We start from the raw sequence: 23,455 nt of genomic DNA, 5'->3' as shown, positions 1-23,455 counted from the left end.
ATATGTATATGTATATGCATGTATTACTACTCTGACATTGTAATAATTACTGTGTTTTTGGACTATAAGACTCATTTTTTATCTCCCAAAAGTGGGGGGGAAAAGTCACTGCATCTTATAGTCCAAAATGCAGTGAGTTCCTGGCTTGTGAACGCCTGCCAAAACAAACCTCCAAACTGCCACAATGCTTATAGTCTTCAATGTATGAAAATGAGTTTTCCCATAGCCATAATCTTAAAGCGTAAGTGAAGCAAAACAATAAAAATAAAATTATATACTTACCTCATGTGGAAGGAAGGCTTTGGATCTTCCTACGCCCCTCTGTTCCTGCGCTGGGATCCATTTAAAAATGATTAACATTATGGTTGACTATTGCTTGCACTCCACAGGCAAAGTACAGGCCGCATGTGAACAGTAGCAAAGGAGCGACTTGTGCAATCTTTTTCTTCCTGTGCAAAAATTAGTTTTCAAGCCCATATGCCTCAACATATTTGTGAATTCTATGAACTCCTAATTTTATGCTTAATAGGAATCATTGCATAGACACTCTGCATCTGTTTTCATCACACAATACATCAGAAATTTGAAATATAACAGATCTTATAATGATTTATCACTAGCTGCTCAAATCATATTGTTGGTATCCTGGATATGGCTCATATTGTGGTGTGTGTCACCAATGGTTCCTACTTAGCATGTGTAAAAATAACTACTTTTTTCTGTGCAGCAAATCGTAGGGTTATTATTGCACTGTTTTGTGAAAGAAGCTAATGAAAAAAATTCTGGAGACCAATAAAAGAGTGGTATTTTGCATAAAATAAAGAACCAAAATTCTTTGTTTTTTTTCCTTAAAATATTTGTGGATTCCTTTAAATGCCATGTCCAAAATTTTTGCTTAATCAACATTACTCATGACATCAAATTGTAATTAAAATCAGAATCAGAACAGCAAAAATAATGCAAAAACTCACGCAAACAAAACTATGAGAGATGCAATGAACATCTAATTTTGGGTTTGCAGACACCAAACTAAAAGTTCCGGAAAAGTTTAAGTTCGCGCGAACCGCCATAGACTTTAATGGGCAGGCAAAATTTAAAACCTGCAGGGACTGTTTCTGGACACAAAAGTGATGGAAAAGGTGTTTCAAGGAGTCCAATCACTGAACTGTGGCATGTCGGAGGGGGATCAATGCCAAAAGTCCCACCAAAAATTACGGAGTTGACGCAAAGTTGGGTTTTAATCACTGACAGATCAAACAACCATAAAGAGTTGTTAATAGTTGACGCTCTCGGGAATCACAAGTGACCAGAGGTGACCCACGACTTCTACAGTGTGGGCCCAGTGTTGGCCTAGTAGGCTTTATTGATTGATTGCCTGAGGTGACCATAAAAAAAAGGTTTTGCCAAAACTTATCCAGACAATCTAATTTCATGAAACAACGACCTTATAGGTCACTGCTTCATTGTGATATGCAAGACCCTTCACCACGACAAGATAATGATCACGAAGGGGAATTGACATCATGTACATGCCTTTTTTTTTCTTATTGCAGCAACTGTGTAGCACCAAAGGTCTGAAAAATTAGGCGTGTACAGTCAGTCACATGCTAGAAAAATTAGAAGCGGCCTTAAAAATTCAGGAATAACCTGGAGCCTTGTTGGTGGTGGAGTAGAAGTCACACGGCGTGCAGAGAGGATATACAACTGTGGGGATTGATTAACAAGTCTTCCGGCAGGTAGTAACCCTCTGAGAGCCATGCCTCATTCATTTTAACAAAGGTCAGGTAGTCAAAACTTTTTTGACCTAGGCGACTTCTCTTCTCAGTGACAATCCCTCCTGCTGCACTAAAGGTAGCCATACACTGGTCGATTTGCCATTAGATCGACCAGCTGACAGATCCTTATCTGATTGAATCTGATCAGAGAGGGATCGTATGGCTGCCTTTACTGCAAACAGATTGTGAATCGATCACAATCTGTGGAGCCGCCGCTGCCGCCTGTCCCCCCCCCCCCCCCCCGCGCGCATACATTACCGGCAGGGGTGCAGCTAAGGTTTTTGTGGCCCCAAGCGGACTGTAGCAAGAGGCCCTATCCTGCGCGCCGCGGCGAAAAATGGGTGTGGCTATCCCGCATAAGTGGGCGTGGCCATGACATGTGGGTGGAGCAGGAGGGCGGATTGGGGCGGGGCTGTTTGCGGGGAAAAAATGGATGTTGGGGTGATTGAGGTGCGCGTAGCGCGCCGAAAGATTGGCGCGGCCATGACATTGTATGGGCGAAGCTTAACCGTAGCACAGCAAATATAGCCAACTATGACCATTAAATAATAAATGCAGCAACAGTTACCCCAGACACCAGAAAATAAAAACGCAATTTGGGCCACATTTCAGCAGAAATCAAACGCAATTAGGGCACATTTTCAGCAGAAATCAAACGCAATTAGGGCACATTTTCAGCCGAAATCAAACGCAATTAGGGCACATTTTCAGCCGAAATCAAACGCAATTAGGGCACATTTTCAGCAGAAATCAAACGCAATTAGGGCAGAGTTCAGCAGAAATCAAACGCAATTAGGGCCACATTTTCAGCAGATATCAAACGCAATTAGGGCACAGTTCAGCAGAAATCAATCGCAATTAGGGCACAGTTCAGCAGAAATCAATCGCAACTAGGGCCACATTTTCAGCAGATATCAAACGCAATTAGGGCACAGTTCAGCAGAAATCAATCGCAATTAGGGCCACATTTTCAGCAGATATCAAACGCAATTAGGGCACAGTTCAGCAGAAATCAATCGCAATTAGGGCCACATTTTCAGCAGATATCAAACGCATTTAGGGCACAGTTCAGCAGAAATCAATCGCAATTAGGGCCACATTTTCAGCAGATATCAAACGCAATTAGGGCACAGTTCAGCAGAAATCAATCGCAATTAGGGCCACATTTTCAGCAGATATCAAACGCATTTAGGGCACAGTTCAGCAGAAATCAATCGCAATTAGGGCCACATTTTCAGCAGATATCAAACGCATTTAGGGCACAGTTCAGCAGAAATCAATCGCAATTAGGGCCACATTTTCAGCAGATATCAAACGCAATAAGGGCACAGTTCAGCAGAAATCAATCGCAATTAGGGCCACATTTTCAGCAGATATCAAATGCAATTAGGGCACAGTTCAGCAGAAATCAATCGCAATTAGGGCTGCGGCTGCAAAAAGAAAAGAATTTACTCACCTGGCAGGCTGGCACTGGCAGAAGTCTTCTCTCCCTGGTCTCCTCTCCCGGCCGGCTCCTCAGGCGCGCAGTTCCCACGGAGCTCCCTCCCTGGCTTCCTCCTCCAATCTCCTGCGCTGATTCATGCAGGGCTACGGGAAGATGGCCACCCGAAGCCCTGTACTGGAGACATAGTCTCCAGAGCAGGGCTTCGGCGGCGGCCATCTTCCTGTAGCCCTGCTCTGCTCTGCCAGTGCCAGCCCGGCGGGGCTGCGGGGAAAAAGTGACGTCACGCCGACGTCACGGAGCCGCCGAGGCCCCTAAGATTGTGAGGCCCCAAGCGACCGCTTGGTTCGCTTTATGCCTCGCGGCGCCCCTGATTACCGGACGCTGGCTCCCGGGCATCTTCTCCACGCTGCACCCGCTCCATCCCGGCGCTTCCTGTGTCACTCCGTGACCAGGTAGTTCAAATAGAGCGCCCTCTATTTGAACTTCCTGGTCACTGCAGTGACAGGAAGCGCCGGGATGGAGCGGGTGCAGCGCGGAGAAGATGCGGAGAAGACGCCCGGGAGCCAGCGTCAGGTAATGTATACCTGATCGGATCGGCCGCCGCTAGTGACGCGCTCCCTACCCGCGGGCGATCGAGGGTAATTTCCAGCACGGCGCGATCGACGGACCGATCCGGTTTCGGGAGGAAATCGGATCGGCGGGTGCGTTTAGCGCGAACGATTGGCAGCAGATTCGATCCCCCAAGACAAATCTGCTGTCGAAATGGCCGCGAATTAGGCCAGTGTATGGCCACCTTAAAGGTCCTCTCTGACTGGATGCTTGAGGCGGCCCAAGAGAGAAGTTCAGTGGCAAATTGTGAGAGCTCAGGCCACAGGTCAAGCCTGTGCACCCAGTAGTCCAGGGGTTCATCGCTCCTCAGAGTGTCGATATCCGCAGTTAAGGCCAGGTAGTCCGCTACCTGTCGGTGGAGATGTCCTTGGAGGGTGGATCCCGAAGGACTGTGGCGATGCGTCGGACTAAAAAAAAAAAAAACTATGCATGTCAGACATCACCATCACATCGCAAGAGTGTCCTGCCCTTTCCGTCTATGCCGTGGGAGGAGGAGGATTACTGGCAACTATTTTCCATTTGCACAAGGATGGATGCAGAGCTAGCCATCTCCTGTTCCTCTTCCTCACTGATGTCATGGAAATTCTCCTCCTCCCCCAGCCATTTATAACACCATGGTGCTGCGGTCCTGCTGCGGTTGTTCTTCCACCTCCTTCTCAAAGCCATCTTCCTCCTCTGACTTCTCCCTCTGCGTTGCCGCAGGTACAGCAGGTGTTGAGGACAAGTCTGGTTCTGGTGTTGGTTATGGTGCCCACAGCTCTTCCTTTACCTGGTCACGCTCCTTTACGGCCCAATTCAACACTCTTTACAGGGCAAGACAGCGTATGGGATCAGGTTGCTGATGGTGCCTTCACTGCAACTCACCAGGTTTGTGACCTCCTCAAAAGGACGCATAAGCCTGCAGGCATTGCACATGAGCGTCCAGTAATGCGGCAAAAAAATCCCCAGCTCCCCGCGGCCTGTCCTAGCACCGTACTCGTACAGATACTTATTTCATGGGTTTCTCTTGTTGGAGCAGGCAACCAAACATTAGCAGACTTGAATTCCAGCAAGTCGGGCTGTCGCAAATCAAGCGCCTCACTGGCAGGTTCTTTTGCCGCTGAGTATCTGCAAAGCATGCCATAGCCATGTAGGAACGCCTAAAATGGCTCCACACTTTCCTGGACTGCTTGAGGACCTCCTGTAAGCCTGGATACTTAGACACAAAGTGTTGTGTAATAAGATTCAAAACATGTGCCATCCAGGGCATGTGTTAACTTTCCCAAATTCAATGCCACCAACAGATTGCTTCCGTTGTCACACACAACTTTGCCAATCTCCAGTTGGTGCGGGGTCAGCCACTGATCCACCTGTTTATTTAGAGCGTCCTTGAGTGCTTGTTCGGTGTGACTCTTAGCCTGCAGGCAAGTCATGCCCAGGATGGCGTGACACCTGGGATGTGGAATAGACCCTGGGGAGCTGGAAGGGTGCAGTTGTTGTGATTGTAGTAGAGAAAGCCGCAGCAGCAGCAGAGGAGGACTCCACCGAGGAGGACAGCAAAGAGGATGGAGGGGGAGTAGGAGTAGAAGAGGAGGTGGCAGCAGGCCTGTCTGCAAGTCCACCGCAGAGCCACGCATTCCTTGCTTGGCGGACATCCACAGGTTTACCCAATGCACAGTACAGGTAGTCCCCGGGTTACGAACGCCCGACTTACGAACGACCCGCCGATACGCCGCCGGGGACTACCTGTACTGCTGCCGGTTGTAATGCAGAGTAAGCGCAGCGGAAGGTAAATAGAGGACATCTTACCTATTCCATGGCTGTAGAAGGTTCCAGCGTGCTGCCTGGAAGCTGCACGGCCCATCCTCTCGCTCCGTCCACTGTCCCCGTGGCGGCTTCTCATGCATCGCATAATGACGCAAACAAGAGAAGCCCCCTAGTGGCGGCACCTGCTAATGCGTCATTATGCGACGCATGAGAAGCCGCAGCGGAGACAGTGGACAGAGCGAGAGGACGGGCCGCGCAGCTTCCAGGCAGCACGCTGGGACCTTCTACAGCCATGGAATAGGTAAGATGTCATCTATTTACCTTCCGCTGCGCTTACTCTGCATTACAACCGGCAGCAGTACAGGTAGTCCCAACTTAAGGACGGATTCAGGTTAAGAACGAGCCGACAGTCCCTATCTTGTTCGTTAACCGAGGACTACCTGTATACGTGATATACCTGCCCTGAACGTGCTTTGCAGACCAGGTATCGGTGGTCAGATGGACCCTTGCCCCAACACTGTTTGCCAGAGTTGCCACGACTTGTCTTTCCACATGACGGTACAGGTTGGGAATTGCCTTTTTGGTGAAAGTTTTTGTGCCCGGTACCTTCCACTGCTGTGTCCCAAAAATTTTTTCCCCTACTTGGCGGTAATGAAGAGCTCAGCTCGTCCATTACTGCCGCGGTGGATTGCTCAGCCCCTGGAAATTCTTTTTGTATGAAATTTTCTGTGGGGTGTGTAGGTAGCACTTGGCTAGCTATATAATCCCTCCGATCGCCGCCGCCCCGCTATCATCCGCCCGATCGCTGCGGAATACATACCCCCCCCCCCGGGAGCCCACGCCGGCGCAGCCTCTCCATAGCCTCCAGGGGTCGCTATGGCGGCAATTGGAACTGCGCATGACGTCGATGACCTCAGACGTCATGCTCGATCGTCACCATAGCAACGCCTAAAGCTATTGCGGAAGTCTTGGCCATTGCGGAATAGCGGGCAGGTAAATATCGCCGGCGGCGATCGGAGGGGGGGGGGGGAACAGTGCCGGGGGACTTGGGGGGAAAGTGTAGCTAGCCTAGTGCTAGCTACACCAACGTAAACTCATTTTAAAAAAGCCACCCGCGGCCGCATGGCGCAAATAAATAGAACGCCAGGGTGGTTAAAGGCCTCAGTCTCCACCAGCTTGTATGGTAAAAGCTGGAAGGCTAACAGTTCTGACAAGCCAGCTGGCAGATGCCGGGCAAGGGGGTGACTCAGACATTGGCTTCTTCCACTCAAAAACTTTCTTGACAGACACCTGACTGTAGGCAGGTGAGCAGAAACTGCTAAAGTTGAGAGGCAGCTGTAACATTCACTGGCCGCTCATGGCGGTGGAACGCCGAGACCCACGCTGAGGCGCAAGCCTCTGGGTCTCAGCCTGTCTCTGACGTCACTGGAGTGCATAGCGCTCAGCTCCCATTGGATAAGCGGCGGACTCGCTCTCAGTATGCGCTCTGCTGCTGTAAACAATGACCAAGTGTGCGCACAGCGTGTCAGCAGATTTGCTTACACACTGTGTGGATTGGTCACTTTGGATTCCTTTAGTTCTGATTGGTAAAATGCTAGTTTAAATGTAAGGTGAGCGCCCTCAGTTATCGCCCGTGATAGCCTATGCTGGGTTTGTTGCTGAGATTGCGATCACACCAAGTGCTTGTCTTGCTGAGGACTTGTGCCTGTCTCTTGACTAAGCTTCTTCTAGATTGGATACTTGTTACCGACCCGGCTTGTACCTGACCACGCTTCTGTATTGGGTACCTTGTTACTTGTTAAAAGGATTTGCATGAACGCTGCCTGCATTGACCCTGGCTTGATTGACCTTGCATCTGTCTAGTGATTACTTCAGCCATTCCGTTACCTTGTCTTCATCTGGATTGCTTCAGCCTACAGGCCTCAAGTGACTATTCAGTATATTGGATTGCATTGCATTGCTGTGTTTGGTGATTGCTGTCTGTCAGTCTGTATCTGCCTGCAGGGTAGTTTGTATTAGGCAGGAGCTTTTGCAGGTGTTAGGGCTGGGTTGTATGTCAGTCATATGGGCATACAGTCTGACTCACAGCAGGTGACCAGGCAAGCCTGACAGCGGCAGAGTGGAAGGTGGTTGAGAGGGGACAAGGACAGCAGAGGTTGATGTGGCTGAAGATGTTGGATCAGGAGGAGTGTGGCTTTGAGTTTGTGTGCTGCTTTTCCTCATGTGTTCATCCCATAGGTGTCTGTGATGTGACATCATGTACCTTCGCAAAGCAGTTGTCCCTAGGTGGGTGTTGGACCACGACTGACATTGCTGTAATCAGAGGCAGACACAAAAAAAGAAAAAAAATGTCACACTGGTGAGCTTTGGAATGACAGCATTCTGGTGGTGGCAACAGCAGGCAGTGAAGGGCGTGTTGGCTTGCTGACCCCAAATGCCTATACATGCTGTCTGACAGTGCCACTAGCTCCTTGTGATGAGCTCCCCCTGCTAGTTACAAAAAAAAGTTGTTTTTTTTTACTACGGCGCCCACGCAGCACACGGCTATTCTAAAGGTTATCGGTTTTCTATTGACCTGAGGAAATGGGCTTGATCCCGTGAAACGTGTTGTCTACAGCATAACAGTTTTTTTTTTTAATAAAGACTCCCTATATCCCCCACCTCTTGTTTCCACCCCATTCCTTTAGATTGTAAGCTCGCAAGGGCAGGGCTCTCACCCTTTTGTGTCATTGAATGTTATTATTTAATTGCTTGCACTCTGTTAGACATTTATACGTTTTAGTCATGTTAAATTTGCTATTGTAATCAGCAGTTCTGTATTTTGTATCAGTGTTCATATTTGATGTATATCATTGTCTGTATCATTATGTATCCCTTGTTTGTTTCCTTAAATTGTACAGCGCCACTGAATATGTTAGCGCTTTATAAATAAATAATAATAATATCCATCCGTGAGAGTCTTCAATAGAGGTAAGAGACCTCTTTTTAATTTTGTTTTATAAGCTACCTAATACTATTTGGGCGCCTCCCCACAATCCAGTTTTAGTAACCCTACACCTCCCGAAGGCGTCAACCTCTACTACCCTGAGCGTCGTCTGACCAGTAGAGAGGCCGCAGGAGAGCGACTGCCCGGTTCCAGTTCAGCCCGGGTGACCAAGCGGGATCGGTCCAATTTTCCTGTAGGCATATACGGTGGTTGCAGGACTGCAACCTTTCCTTGTGAGTATCCAATTATCAAGAATCCTAACCCTCAGGGTACTAACGATACTACACTATTGGGCTCCCAGTCTTCTTTTTCCCAAAAGATACAGGGATCTCACTTCCAAAGAAGATAGGGGACTCCCCGTCTGCAACACAACCTAGTGGTGGTTTTGGCTGCTGGGCAAGTGGTAAGTTGTTGTTGGGTGCCCGAATCAGAGCAGGAGGAGGATGGTGCGTCAAGGTTCCATGCGGAAGCTGTAGAAGATGGGGTGTGCTGTGTAAGTCAGTCAACTACTGTACGTCCTCTGAATTTTGGGTGTTGATGGTATGTGCCCCCTGAACACTGGGCATTCTACCAGGGCTGCAGGAAATCACAGCAGTACGATCTCAAGGACCCCTGCGGGGTGGTCTGCCTCTGCCTGTCTTTTTTTATTTTGGGTACTGTGCCTGCAACAAGTGAAAAATAATGCACTGTAGTACTACTGTGCCTGAAACTGAATGGGCCAACAGCAGTAGTAGTAATGTGCACAGCTGTGGGTAGAGTTGGGCGAACTGTTAGCGCAACTGCAGCCGAACTGTTCGGCTGCCCAACCTGTCATGTGGCTGTGGCTCTTACTACCTCCGGGTCACAATGACCCGGAGTAGTACGTCTGCGCTGGCCCGGCGGAGCGCGTCCTAGATCGCGCTCCCGTTGCCGGGCACTCTCTGCGCATGTGTGTGACGTCACACACATGCGCAGAGAGTGCCCGGCAACGGGTGCGCGATCTAGGACGCGCTCCGCCGGGCCAGCGCAGACGTACTACTCCGGGTCATTGCGACCCGGAGGTAGTAAGAGCCACAGCCACATGACAGGTTGGGCAGCCGAACAGTTCGGCAGCAGTTGCGCTAACAGTTCGCCCAACTCTAGCTGTGGGTATCAGTGGGCTTTGTAGTGTCCTACACAGAGAAATGCAATATTATTTTCAGAATACAGTCTAAAGTAATGCTCTGGAGGTGCTACTATGCCTGCAACTGAATGGGCCAACAGCAGTAGTAGTACTATGCACAGTTGTGGGTATCAATGGACTGTGTAGTGTCACACACAGAGAAATGCAATAGTACTATCAGAATACAGTCTAAAGTAATGCACTGGAGGTGCTACTATGCCTGCAACTGAAAAGGCCAACTGTGCACAGCTGTGGGTATCAGTAGGCTGCGTACTGTCACACATAGAGAAATGCAATAGTGCTATCAAAATACAGTCTCAACTAATGCACTGGAGTGTTACTATGCCTGCAACTTAATGGGCCAACAATAGCAGTGAACAGTAATACTCTGCACAGCTCTGGGTGGGTGTCAGTGGGCTGTGGAGTGCTGCATACACACACACAAAAAAAACAACAACAAAAAAAAAACAGCAAAACAATGAAGTAGCACTGGCAGCCCTCAAAAGGACTATTTGGGGTGCTTTCACAGCAAGTCAGTCAGCAAGGAACAACAAAACAGGTCTAGCTAACTTTACTTCAGCAATGCGCTCTCTCCCCTCCTCTCACTAAAGCAGCTGGAAACAGAAACATGGCCGGCGCAACTGCATTTTTATGGGGGGGGGGGGGGGGGGGATGGGGGTCTGTGAGGGAGTGCAGGCTGATTGCCATGTGCCTGCTGACTGTGATGTAAGGGGTCAAGGCTTAGATCAATGATGATGTATAGGGGGCGTGTCGAACACGTCATGTGCTCGCCGCCTGCCGCGGAAGCAAACAGCTGATATCCGCTGGGAACTGTCCGCCGGCAAACCGTTTGGGCCATCTCTAAAAATTTACAACACAAGTCATTGCCAGAAAGCAACAGGCACTCAGAGAATTACAAACCTTACAGAGCTTCTCAGTAAGGGTGGTTACGATGTGGACTATCTTACCCCAGGAAGTAGCTATTGCAAATTCCATACTTGTATTTAAAAGGGATTTGGATGCTTTTGATGCCTTGAAAGGCATTCACAGCTATGTTAGGTGTGGAAAGGTGAAACCTTGATCTCACCAGGGCATTTCTGCCCTTGTGGCTCTCTGGATTGAGGTGTAGTGAGCTTCACATGATTAAACATGATTGACCCATGTTTTTTTTTTTTTTCAATCTCAATAACTATGTAGTATGGCTTTAAGTTCAAAACACAATAGGTGCACTTTTACATCTTTTACATGCAGCATGTTTAAACATAACAGTCTTCCATTTCCATTTGATTAAATAAAATAGCATATTTAAACTTCATCTTGCTGGAGCATGACAGAGGTCCTTTGAAGTTTTAAGAAAAACTCTAATGCTACATACGCACTTGAAAGATAAATGAAAGATATCAGACCAATTTTACCCCCTTCCATGTAGTACGAGAGCCACACCTACACAGTCTATTCTATTGAGCTGAACTCCCCATCAGATAAAAATCTTTGCAGTATGCTCTACACAAAGATGCCCATACACATTCAAAAGATCATTATCTGCAAAAGATCTGTTTCTGCAAAAGATCCATTCCTGCAAAATGCATTTATAGTCTATGATATATGCAGATCCTCATACACACTTTGTTTAACCTCCTTGCCGGTCTAATTAACGCCGGCAAGGAGGCAGCGCAGAACTTTTTTTTAATTGTATTTTTTTTTAAATCATGTAGCGAATGATAGCCGCTGAGCGGCGGCATCCACCCACCCACTCCGATCGCCTTCGGCGATCAGAGTAAGCAGGAAATCCCATTCAGAACGGGATTTCCTGCAGGGCTTCCCCGGTCGCCATGGCGACGGGGCGGGATGACGTCACCGACGTCATGGATGTCACAGGGAATCCCGATCCGCCCCTCAGCACTGCCTGGCACTGATTGGCCAGGCTGCGCAGGGGTCTGGGGCGGGAGGGGGGGGGGGGGGGCGGCTCGGCGCGGCGGGTAGCGGCGGCGATCGCGTACTACACGCAGCTAGCAAAGTGCTAGCTGCGTGTAGGAAAAAAAAATTATTGAAATCGGCCCAGCGGGGCCTGACAAATCCTCCTGCTCAGGTTACCCCGAGCTGAGCTCGGGATAACCGGCAGGGAGGTTAACAGACTTCATCTCACTGGCGTAGGGCCCGCGGTCGCAGGGGTCGCCGTGGCGACCGGGCCCGTCTCCTGAAGAGGCAGGGGAGGGGCCCGGGGGCTGTGTGTTGGAGGACCCGGGCCCCCCCCGCTCTAGTCGCCGCTCCCTCCCTCCCTCTAGCTGTCAGACCTCGATCAGGCGGCGCCGCGGCGACCAATAGTGCGGGCGCTAGGACCCAGCGCCCGCACTGATATGCGGAAGTAACATCACTTCCATATATATAAAACGGGTGCGTCCGGTGCCCGCTCTTACTGGTCGGGTCGCCCGCTGATTGAGGTCTGACACGCTGCAGCCTGCAAGGTAAGGGGAAAGCAGCGGCAGCGGCTGGGGGGGTCCATGTCACTCACTAGCTAAAGGGGCTCCCTGTCACTCACTAGCTAAAGGGGCTTCCTGTCACTCACTAGCTAAAGGGGCTCCCTGTCACTCACTAGCTAAAGGGGCTCCCTGTCACTCACTAGCTAAAGGGGCTCCCTGTCACTCACTAGCTGTCTCTCATTATGTGCATTTTATGATGAAAGGCTGTCTGTCATTACGTGCATTTACTGGTGAAACGGTGTCTCTTATGTGCATTTAGTGGGGAAATTTTGTCAGTAAAAAAATAATCTTTGTCAGTAAATTTTTAGGTATTTGTCAGTAAAAAATAACATGAAAGGTTGGCAACACTGGCAGGCTGCACAGCGCAACGGGAAGGATACAGGCAGCTTGGGCTTGGCGGGGGGAGGCGCCGACGACAGCGAGCGAGAGTAGGGTGGCCGCAGGCAGCCATAAATACGCAGTGTGTGACTGCGTCGCACTCGCAGAACCTCTCAGCCTGCGTCAGTGCAAAGACTAGCAGACTTGCAGGCAGCCAAAGCCAGCCAGGAGCAAGCCAATGGAAGAGGGGTAGGAATGGGGTACCACATGCATGCGTAAAGAGGTGGAAGGTGTGGGTGTGATTAGGCAGGACATGGGTGTGGTTATGTGGTTGGGCGCGGTTAAATTAACCACTCCCATAGGCGCCAGAGAAAATCTTGTACCCAGGTGCCAGGCACCCCAGGCTCACCCCTGATTGCCTGGGTATGTTTGTTGTGTTGGTCCTATAATCTGTCCAAGGAATTTATGCTTTATAATGTAGCATTTTATTGCAGTGTTTTTAGTATTCTGGAGTGGTTAAGCACTTGTATTATTATCCTATTTAAGTGTGGAGTTTAATTAGGCATGTTTGTATAATACAAATTGGTATTACCAGTCAGCTTTGTGACCCAGTGCTAAGGTGTGTGCGTGCGTGTGTCAGGCAGCAGTGTGTGTGTGTGTGTGTGTGTGTGTGTGTGTGTGTGTGTGTGTGTGTGTGTGTGTGTGTGTGTGTGTGTGTGTGTGTGTGTGTGTGTGTGTGTGTGTGTGTGTGTGTGTGTGTGTGTGTGTGTGTGTGTGTGTGTGTGTGTGTGTGTGTGTGTGTGTGTGGCAAAGTTTTTAAACGTAAGTGTGAGCCGGGCCTTATGCTGGGAATACACGGGTTGATTCTGGGGCTCTTATCTTTTTCCATTGTCCCCAATGCAGAATCGAGCGGCAAAATGATCGGACGTGTCGGAAATTATCTATCGAGCCATCTTATCAGCTCAGAATCGAGCCGTGTATTCCCAGCACTAGGTTCGGGCTGATCTCTGCTACTTTCAATGTGTACAGTATAAGCTGTTATTCTGTTCCTGTACTGCTAGTAAACTAGCGGCAGTGTGTGCTGATCTCTGCTACCCCCAGCGTGTACAGTTTAAGCTGTTGTTCTGTTCCTGTACTGTTAGTAAACTAGCGGCAGTGTGTGCTGATCTCTGCTACCTCCAGCGTGTACAGTATAAGCTGTTACTCTGTGCCTGTACTGATTGAAAACTAGCTGCAGTGTGTGCTGATCTGTTACCTTCAGTATGTACAGTATAAGGTGTCGCTCTGTGCCTGTACTGATTGTAAACCAGCTGTATTGTATGTACAGTATTAGCTGTAAAGCCTGGTACACACATACAATTTTGAATAGCCAATTTTACTACTTCTAGGTATTATGAGAGCCCAGCTCTGTTCACAGTATTCAAAGTCTCTTGGCCCTCATACTACATGCAGTGGTAAGATTGGTCAGTGATTAACCAATCAAAATTGAATGTGTGTATGCATCTTTATTCTATGCCTATACTGATAGTAATCTATCTAATTAAAGGCATCTTGCTAATAATTGCCCTATTTCCTCTGGGTGCTGCGTATGTCTGCAAATTGAACGTGGCACCCATGCTGCTGCAAAGCTGAATTGATATAGCCATGCCATGCACAGCTATAGGGATTCGAATATGTGTGTGCGTCGGGTGTTGTGGGGGGGTTGTTGCCGGGGGGGGGGGGGGGCACATCCAGATTCCGCGTCGGGGCCCAGAGGTTTGTAGCTACGCCACTGCTTCATCTGAATATCTGACAATCATCTGCAGATCTGAAAATCCATCCTGGTGGATGTGATCTGCAGATGATCTGCACATGAATGTCTGTTAAACAAGATGTGTATGAGGATCTGCAGATATCATAGACTATTAATGCCACACTATTAATATAAATTGTATACCTCATGGTCTGGGATTTCAGAAGATAATATGCGTCCTAGGATTACTGCAGTCAAATACGTCCAGCAGCGAGCAGTGTTGGGAAGATTGTAACCACCTTTAAAAGAGACATTTTTTTTTTTATTTTTTTTTTTTATACAAAGTGTAGTTAAATATATTAGAGTTCACATAAGTTAAAAGGAGCATTGCTAACAATGGTATGCAGCATATAATTTTTGCAACTTGCATAAGTCAATAGTAGAGTATTGTACCATGTTTGACATCAGTAAAAGCAAGAAGTTTTGCGTCAGGATTTTGTTTATTGGCTAACTTAAAAGAATAAGAGTACCGTATATACTTGCATACAAGCCGAATTTTTGACCCCCAAAAAGGGGACCAAAAGTTGGGGGGTCGGCCTGTATGCGAGTCCTGTTTGTGGTGGTGGTCCGTGCCCCCCCCCCCCCCCCCCCCCGCGGCCGCCGCTGCTACTATTACCTGCTCAGACTGCCAGTGGCCGCTTCTTCTAACCCGGGTTCCCCTCTCCAATCTCCATGCGTAATACCGGTGTGCTGCTGTGACGAGGCAGGGGGCAGGAAAGAGCGGTTCCCCTGGTAACGGCGATACACATCGCCGTTACAGGAAGCCGCGCTCTTTCCTGCCCCCTGCCTCGTACTAGCTATAATGGGCACTATACTAGCTATACTGGGCACTATACTAGCTATACTGGGGCACTATACTAGCTATACTGGGGCACTATACTAGCTATACTGGGCACTATACTAGCTATACTGGGGCACTTTACTAGCTATACTGGGCACTATACTAGCTATACTGGGCACTTTACTAGCTATACTAGGGCACTACCTACCCATACTGGGCACTATACTAGCTATAATGGGCACTATAGTAGCTATACTGTGCACTTTACTAGCTATACTGGGGGACTACTTACCCATACTGGGCACTATACTAGCTATACTGGGCACTGCCTACCCATACTGGGCACTATACTGGGCACTATACAAGCTATAATGGGCACTATAGTAGCTATACTGTGCACTTTACTAGCTATACTGGGGCACTACCTACCCATACTGGGCACTATACTAGCTATACTGGACACTACCTACCTATACTGGGCACTATACTAGCTATACTATGCACTTTACTAGCTATACTGGGGCACTACTTAACCATACTGGGCACTATACTAGCTATACTGGGGCACTACCTACCCATACTGGGCACTATACTAGCTATACTGGGCATTTTACTAGCTATACTGAGGCACTACCTACCCATACTGGGCACTATACTAGCTATACTGGGACATACTGGGGGGATCACGCGGCCTGCACCAATCCAGCATTTCCTACCCCCGGCTTATATGGGGGTCAATCATTTTTTCCTGAAAAGTTGGTGGGTCGGCTTATATGCGGGTCGGCTTATATGCGGGTATATACGGTAAGCAAGCTTTCAGCTGTGCAGCCTTTGTCAGACTTAAATCCTGTTTGCAGACAGCTATGTACATGCAACATCAAAAGGGGATACATAGATGTTTTTGGAGGCATAAATACATGTCATTAAGGCATTTTAATGACATGTATTTATGCCTTTAAAAAATTCTATGTATCCTTTTTGTTGTTGCATGTATATAGCTGACTGTTCCAACAGCTTGTATGCAAAAACAGGATTTAACGTGACACTGAATCGAAAAAAAAATGATATAATGAATTGGTTGTGTAGTACGGATAATTAATAGAACATTAGTAGCAAAGAAAATGGTCTCATATTTTTGTTTTCAGTTATATATACAGGCACATATATTTTTTATAACATTGCATCATTCTCTAATATTTACAATTTACATACTACACTCAGCATTCTAAATGATTTGACAGTGCAGGCTTATGAACATTTGAACTTTGCAGAAAAAAAAAATACAGTGACACACACTTGAGATAATAAGGTTCAGAAGACAGAGCTCTCTGCGACTTCGAAAGTCATGGAGCTCAGATAAGCTCTTTTGCTGGGGGGCGTGTCCGCTGCTCACGGATGTCAGACGTGTGAGACAGCAGCTCCGCACAGAGTGCCCACAAAGCGACTTATAAAGCGGCCAAATTTTGCAAAGATGATAAGCTCTTTTGCTTAGACAACAACTGGTCCCACAACAGAGACGCAACCGGGATCACACAATGCGTTTCTGTACCAAAATTTCAGCGCAGCATCGGGAGATTGTAGAAAAACATTGGCATATACTTACCAATGATACCAAATTGAGAACTATGGTTCCTGAGAAACCAGTTTTGGTTTCGTCGTGCCCCCTCTTTACGAGACCATCTAGTCAGCAGTCATTTTGTTGACCCTGAATCATCACACAAACATTGCAGTTACAGGTACTTATACATGTGGAGGGTGCACTATGTGCCGCTATATGCAGATAGGGAGGATGGTCAGGTTTCCAGATGGGAGAGAGTGGACTTTGCCTAATTTTTTGAACTGTGGCACTATTCTTGTGGTTTACTTATTGTTATGCCCTTGTGGCGCATTCTATATTGGTAAAACAAAACGTGATTTCAGATCAAGGATCTCTCAACATATAACCAGTATAAAGAGCCAGAGATGGGGATTTAAACTTCAGAACTCACATCTCTGCTGTGGTGAAATCATCCTATTTTCACCTGAAGAACATCACAAAAATCAAGCACCTCATCCCCCCAGAAGATCTGCCAACCTTAGTTCATGCCTTCATTACATCCTGACTGGACTACTGCAATGCTCTTTACACTGGCCTTCCAAAAAAGGACTTGTACCGCCTAGAGCTGATACAGAATACTGCTGCCAGACTGTTCACCAACCAACCCCGTCACTGCCACATAATGCCAGTCCTGCATTCCCTTCACTGGCTACCTATAAAATGGAGGGTCCTATTCAAGATCAGCCTCCTGACATTTAAATCACTAAATAATCTGGGCCCTGAATACATGAAAGAAATGTTACAGTTGCGTAGCAATCCCTGCAATCTCAGATCCACAGGTTCTAATAATCTACAGTAGTCATACTCAGAGTCCACTTGGAAACTTTTGGTTCCAGAGCCTTCTGTCATGCTGCTCCTACATTTTGGAACTCCTTACCTCGGCAGATCAGGACAGCTCCATCCCTAGACGTGTTTAAATCCAGACTGAAAACCCACCTGTTCAGTTTGGCATTTGCAGAAATATAACTTTTGTTGTGTAAATACAAGGAGTTTTGAATTGTGTGAATACTTCATCCTACTACCAACTACTGAATCTGAGAGAGCCTAAGCGCTTTGAGTCCTATCGGAGAAAAGCGCTATAGAAAGGTTATTGTATTGTATTGTATATTGTATTGTATAGAGTTCCACCAATCTCACTCCGGTCGCCAGACACTATAAAACTGCCCATGGGTGTCAAACTGGGCTAATACGTTTTACAGGTTTAGACTGTATACATGGCTCCATTAGAGGAGGTGACATGGACTGTCCACTCCTGCAGAGAGAATATAGATGGATTTTTTAATTAAATGCCACTAAACCCCCCTGGCTTAAATGAGAACACTAGTTTTGTCCCATTCCTACCATTGTGAATGGAATTATGATTAGTCTATATTCTGCCTCTTGATATTGTGTCTACGTGCATCTGTGCTCTCGATGTGTTGCCTGGGGGCGGAGGGGTCATTGTTCTCACCTGGGACTACGACCAACTTCATAATCAGTTTATTTTAAGATTATGTTTATATGCTTGGTTAGGGGAGCGGTTTTGCACCCGGGTTTTGAGGCAGTATACCACTAAAGGAAATTTGGGTGGGTAACTGGGCACCTCACCATCCTCTATAATAAAACCCCTGTGTCCCTGCGTGTGCCTTCTGTCTCTGTGTAGCATTGTCCGTGCGTTTTGCTACTGCGCATGTGCACAGCACAGACCCAGAGACAGGAGGCTGGGGACGGGGCCAGGGATCCGAGCGGGCGGCGTGTGAGCGGGTGGCCGGGTGTGCGGCGGGTGAGCTGGCAGCATTCGCGCGCGGCAGCAGGTGACCTAGAGCCCGTTTTTAAACGGGCTTAGGTCTACTAGTTCATAGTTTCTCAACGTGTGGTACGCGTACCCCAGGGGGTACTTCTGAGGGTTCCAGGGGGTACTCGGGCTTGATATACTTAACCAAGAATAACAAATTTAGAGTTTTAGAAAATGATAATTCTTATTTAAACAAAGCCAAGTTAGTATTTTAGCTAATTATAAGCAATAGTAAAAGCTTGGAAATGGTTTAAAACCAATTATAATGTACTACGATTAAATATATTTTTGTCAAGGGGTACTTGTGATAATGTTTACTTTGCTAGGGGGTACTTCGTGAGTATATGGTTTTAAAAGGGGTACATGCCAATAAAATGTTGAGAAACACTGTACTAGTTAATAAATATGGTCACTGATGTATATAACTGCTACCCCTATTCTTGACTTATTGATGTTGATTTGTATTGGCATACACTTGGATGTATGTATGTCTATATTTCTGCATTTAGAGTAGAGTCCACCTTCAGTTTTGGTCCGTGCTCTGTTCCCGCCTTCCGTTGATGCGCAGCTGGTAGTGATGAGCGTAATGACCTAACTACGATTACGCTAAATTTCACGTAATTTGCGAAATTAAGATTATGGCCGTATTAGAAAATTCGTAATTTCAATAAATTATGCAAAATTGTACGTTTATGCAGAATTTCGTAATTATGATTGTTTTTTCATAATAACAATCGTTCTCGTAATGGAAACAAATCTTTTGTGTTCGTGAAATTTTGTGTTTAACGTGCAATTGGCCGTTCTTGAAATAGGGTTCCAGTCTAGAGCCTCCTGATACATTTAAAGTGACAACACGTGCAGGGACCTTTGCATTATCAGATATTGCAAGGCCCAAAACCAAGTGTCTCAGCATGCATGACCGCTAAGTGCACCTTTACAAAGAGCACCTGTCTTAAGATGCATACTCACATGCGATTATAGTCGTTTGAAACTATCGTTCCCCGATCATTTCAAACGACGATCGTTTAAAAAAAGCAGCCAACGACCAATAAGTCTAACGACGGACGAGCTAGATCGTTAAAAACGAACGATCTAGCTTGGCGGGTTTTTTGCAACAACGATCGTTTGCAAAAGTAGTACATCGTTGGAAAACGATCGTTCGTACTAGGCTTGACATGCGCATTTCGCTATTTCTCCATGGAACTTTTCATTTTTATGCGCAAGCGCAATAGTTGCTTTACGTGATGCAACGTTCGTTCTAACGATAAGATCGCTACACACCTTTAAAAGCTAACTTTACTTAGGTCGTTCTTTCGTCAATTAAAAGTTTGTTCGTCGTTCACAACGAACGATCGTTGTCGTATGTGTGTACGTAGCTTTAGAAGTGGCTGCAGGTAGATCCTCCTGATACATTTAAAGCGACAGCACGTGCAGGGGCCTTTGCATTATCAGTAATTCCAATCAATGAGTGGCTTTCCTGAGTTTAGTAATTACTTAAATTTGCATAATTACTATTAAAAATGAAATTATGTCCAATTTTCGTAATTAAAATAATGGTTTCTATAGAAAACATTAAATTACGAAATTTGACGTTAAACATGAATTAGAGATGAAACGCAAAATTACGTGATGGAAATTTTGCTAACGGAATTCTGAATTACTGTACGGCAATTACTGTATAACAAAATTACAAATTCGTGACATAGTGGCAAAGTTTGCGTCCGTAATTACAAAAACACAAAATTATACAAATTTTGGCTCAACACTTGCGGCAGGTGATTTTTGGCCTCTCCCGCACCCTCCCCTTACCGTCGTGTGGGGGGATGGGGCTTGGAGGACGCGTCAGGCGTGCTATTGGTTGGCGCGGCCGTCGTGTCTGCCCGTCCCACCCTGACTCTCGATTGGGCCGGGGGTGGGGTTGGTTGTGGCCGCATTGGCTGTTGTGATTGACAGCGGACGGACAAATAGCACTGACCGCTTGCTCTGCGGACATGCCTCCTGAACAAGCCGGGAGACTGGCAAAATCGATGGAGGACGCCACGCTCCTCTACCTTATGCCGGGTAAGCAGTTCTTTTCTTTCGTTTCTGAGGTCACATTAAGTTCAGTTAAGGTAAATTGCTCAGTGCTTTTGAGGTTAAAAACAAACAAAACATTTATATAGAACCTTTCTCCAGTTGAACCCAAAGTGCATAAGCTTGTCTCAGATAGATGGTCAACATATCAATGTACATATATGCACGATATGTGCATATATGCATGGTAGTTACCCATACCTCCCAACATTTGAAGATGTGAAAGAGGGACACTTAAGCCACGCCCCCTGTGCAGCCTTAAGCCACACCCCTGCTTTTGCAAGAGGGTGACAATGGGAGGGAGTGTGCGGGGGAGGGTGCCAGTGAGTGGGAGAGGGTGACACTGGGTGGAAAGGAAGGTGCCAGTGGGTGGGGGCGGAAAGTGCCAGTGGGAAGGAGGAGGGTGTGAGTGGAGAGGAGGCGGGTGCGAGTGGGCAGAGAGGAGAGTGCCAGTGGGCAGAGAGGAGGGTGACACTCAGAGGCAGGGAGGGTGACGCTCAGGGGGCAGGGACTGGGTGCCTGGGACAGGGACTGGGTGCCTAGGACAGGGGGCAGGGACGGGGTGCCTGGGACAGGGTGCCTGGGGAAGGGTGCAGGGTGCCTGGAGCAGGGTGCAGAGGCCAGGATGCCTGGGGAAGGGTGCAGAGGCCAGAGTGCCTGGGGAAGGGTGCAGCGGCCAGAGTGCCTGGGGAAGGGTGCAGGGTTCCTGAGGAAGGATACAGGGTGCCTGGTGCAGGGTGCCTGGAGCAGGGTGACTGGTACAGGGGGCAGGGTGCCTGGGAAAGGATGCAGGGTGCCTGGTGCAGGGACTGGGTGCCTGGTGCAGGGACTGGGTGCCTGGGGAAGGGTACAGGGTGCCAGGTGATGGGTGCAGGGTGCCTGGTGCAGGGACAGGGTTGCCTGGGGAAGGGTACAGGGTGCCAGGTGCAGGGGCCAGGTGCCTGGGGATGGGTGCAGGGTGCCTGGTGCAGGGACAGGGGGCAGGGACTGGGTGCCTGGGGAAGGGTACAGGGTGCCAGGTGCAGGGGCCAGAAGCCTGGGAGCAGGGTGCCTGGTGCAGGGACTAGGTGCCTGGGACAGGGGGCAGGGACTGGGTGCCTGGGACAGGGACTGGGTGCCTGGGGAAGGGTGCAGAGGCCAGGGTGCCTGGGGAAGGGTGCAGGGTTCCTGGGGAAGGATACAGGGTGCCTGGGGCAGGGTGCCTGGTGCACGGGCCAGGTGCCTGGGGAAGGGTGCAGGGTGCCTGGAGCAGGGTGACTGGTACAGGGGGCAGGGGGCCTGGGAAAGGGTGCAGGGTGTCTGGTGCAGGGGGCAGGGACTGGGTGCCTGGGGAAGGGTACAGGGTGCTAGGTGATGGGTGCAGGGTGCCTGGTGCAGGGACAGGGGGCAGGGACTGGGTGCCTGGGAAAGGGTACAGGGTGCCAGGTGCCTGGGGATGGGTGCAGGGTGCCTGGTGCAGGGACTGGGTGCCTGGGGAAGGGTACAGGGTGCCAGGGGATGGGTGCAGGGTGCCTGGTGCAGGGACTGGGTGCCTGGGGAAGGGTACAGGGTGCCAGGTGCAGGGGCCAGGTGCCTGGGAGCAGGGTGCCTGGTGCAGGGACAGTGGGCCAGGGACTGGGTGCCGGGGACAGGGACTGGGTGCCTGGGACAGGGACTGGGTGCCTGGGACAGAGACTGGGTGCCTGGGACAGGGTGCCTGGGGAAGGGTGCAGAGGCCAGGGTGCCTGGGGAAGGGTGCAGGGTTCCTGGGGAAGGATACAGGGTGCCTGGTGCAGGGTGCCTGGGAAAGGGTGCAGGGTGCCTGGTGCAGGGACTGGGTGCCTGGGGAAGGGTACAGGGTGCCAGGTGATGGGTGCAGGGTGCCTGGTGCAGGGACTGGGTACCTGGGGAAGGGTACAGGGGGCCAGGTGCCTGGGGATGGGTGCAGGGTGCCTGGTGCAGGGGGCAGGGACTGGGTGCCTGGGGAAGGGTACAGGGTGCCAGGTGCAGGGGCCTGGGTGCAGGGTGCCTGGTGCAGGGACAGGGGGCAGGGACTGGGTGCCTGGGAAGGGTGCAGGGGCCAAGGTGCACTGACACCTGGGGAGGAGGGTGGAAGGGGGAATGCCCATGGGTGCGGAGGAGGGTGCCACTTTTAGGTTGGGGGGGGGAAAGGTTGCCTGGGCAGAGAAGAGGTGAAGAACTGATCCGGCCGCGGTAATGAGGGATGCGGGAGCTTCACTACTTCTTCCCTCCCTTTCTCTGAATACCCCCCTATGTATGTCTGTGTCCCCCCCCCCTCCTGTAGGCAGAGTGAGCGCAGCGGAGCGGGCAGTCGGGTCCTTTTACCGCTGATGCACGCGTACTGGCACCGGACCTCCATGTGCTTCCTGTTTACTATGACGTCACAGGAAGCACATGGAAGTCCGGTGTCAGTACGCATGCATCAGCGGTAAGAGGACCCGACTGCCCGCTCCGCTGCGCTCACTCTGCCTACAGGAGGGGGGGACACAGACAAACATAGGGGGGTATTCAGAGAGAGGGAGGGAGGAGTGAAGCAGGCTCCCGCATACCTCAGTACAGCGGCTGGAGCCTCGATCAGTTTTCCACCTCTTCTCTTCCTTTAGCCGGCCGGGATTCAAGAGGGGGGGCCCGGGATAGCGGGAGGGCCCCCCCAAATCGGGAGAATCCCGACCAATCCGGGACGGTTGAGGGCTATGTAGTTACCCACAAAGTGCCAGTGCTGCAAGGCAAGCTAAATCAGCTAAAACCAGCATTGAAAGGGTTACATCCAAGCTGCAGAGAGATGCAGGGGTAATGTAAACAAGACTTGCCAGGCTTATGTAAACAGGACTAGCCAGTATAATGTAAACTGACCTGGCCAGTGCAAGGCTGAAGAAATAAATGAAGAGGAGAAGCACAGAGGTGTCATCTTACCTAGAAGAATGTCAGTGTCTGCATAG

General features: G+C 49.1%; 1 protein-coding gene across 7 annotated transcripts in view; it reads right to left on the bottom strand.

The window, feature by feature from the left end:
* HDAC8 (histone deacetylase 8) overlaps positions 1–23,455 on the bottom strand; it is a 645,099-nt gene that overhangs the window by 229,143 nt on the left and 392,501 nt on the right. For all 7 annotated transcript variants that reach the window (XM_068248048.1, XM_068248047.1, XM_068248043.1 and 4 more), the window contains one exon: positions 14,436–14,530. In XM_068248048.1, coding sequence (XP_068104149.1) covers positions 14,436–14,530 — 95 coding nt within the window. The remainder of the gene's footprint in view (positions 1–14,435; positions 14,531–23,455) is intronic.

The sequence above is a fragment of the Hyperolius riggenbachi genome, chromosome 8 (assembly GCF_040937935.1).
Source record: "Hyperolius riggenbachi isolate aHypRig1 chromosome 8, aHypRig1.pri, whole genome shotgun sequence".
Taxonomy (NCBI): Eukaryota; Metazoa; Chordata; class Amphibia; order Anura; family Hyperoliidae; genus Hyperolius; species Hyperolius riggenbachi.
This window is presented reverse-complemented; position numbering and strand designations above follow the sequence as displayed.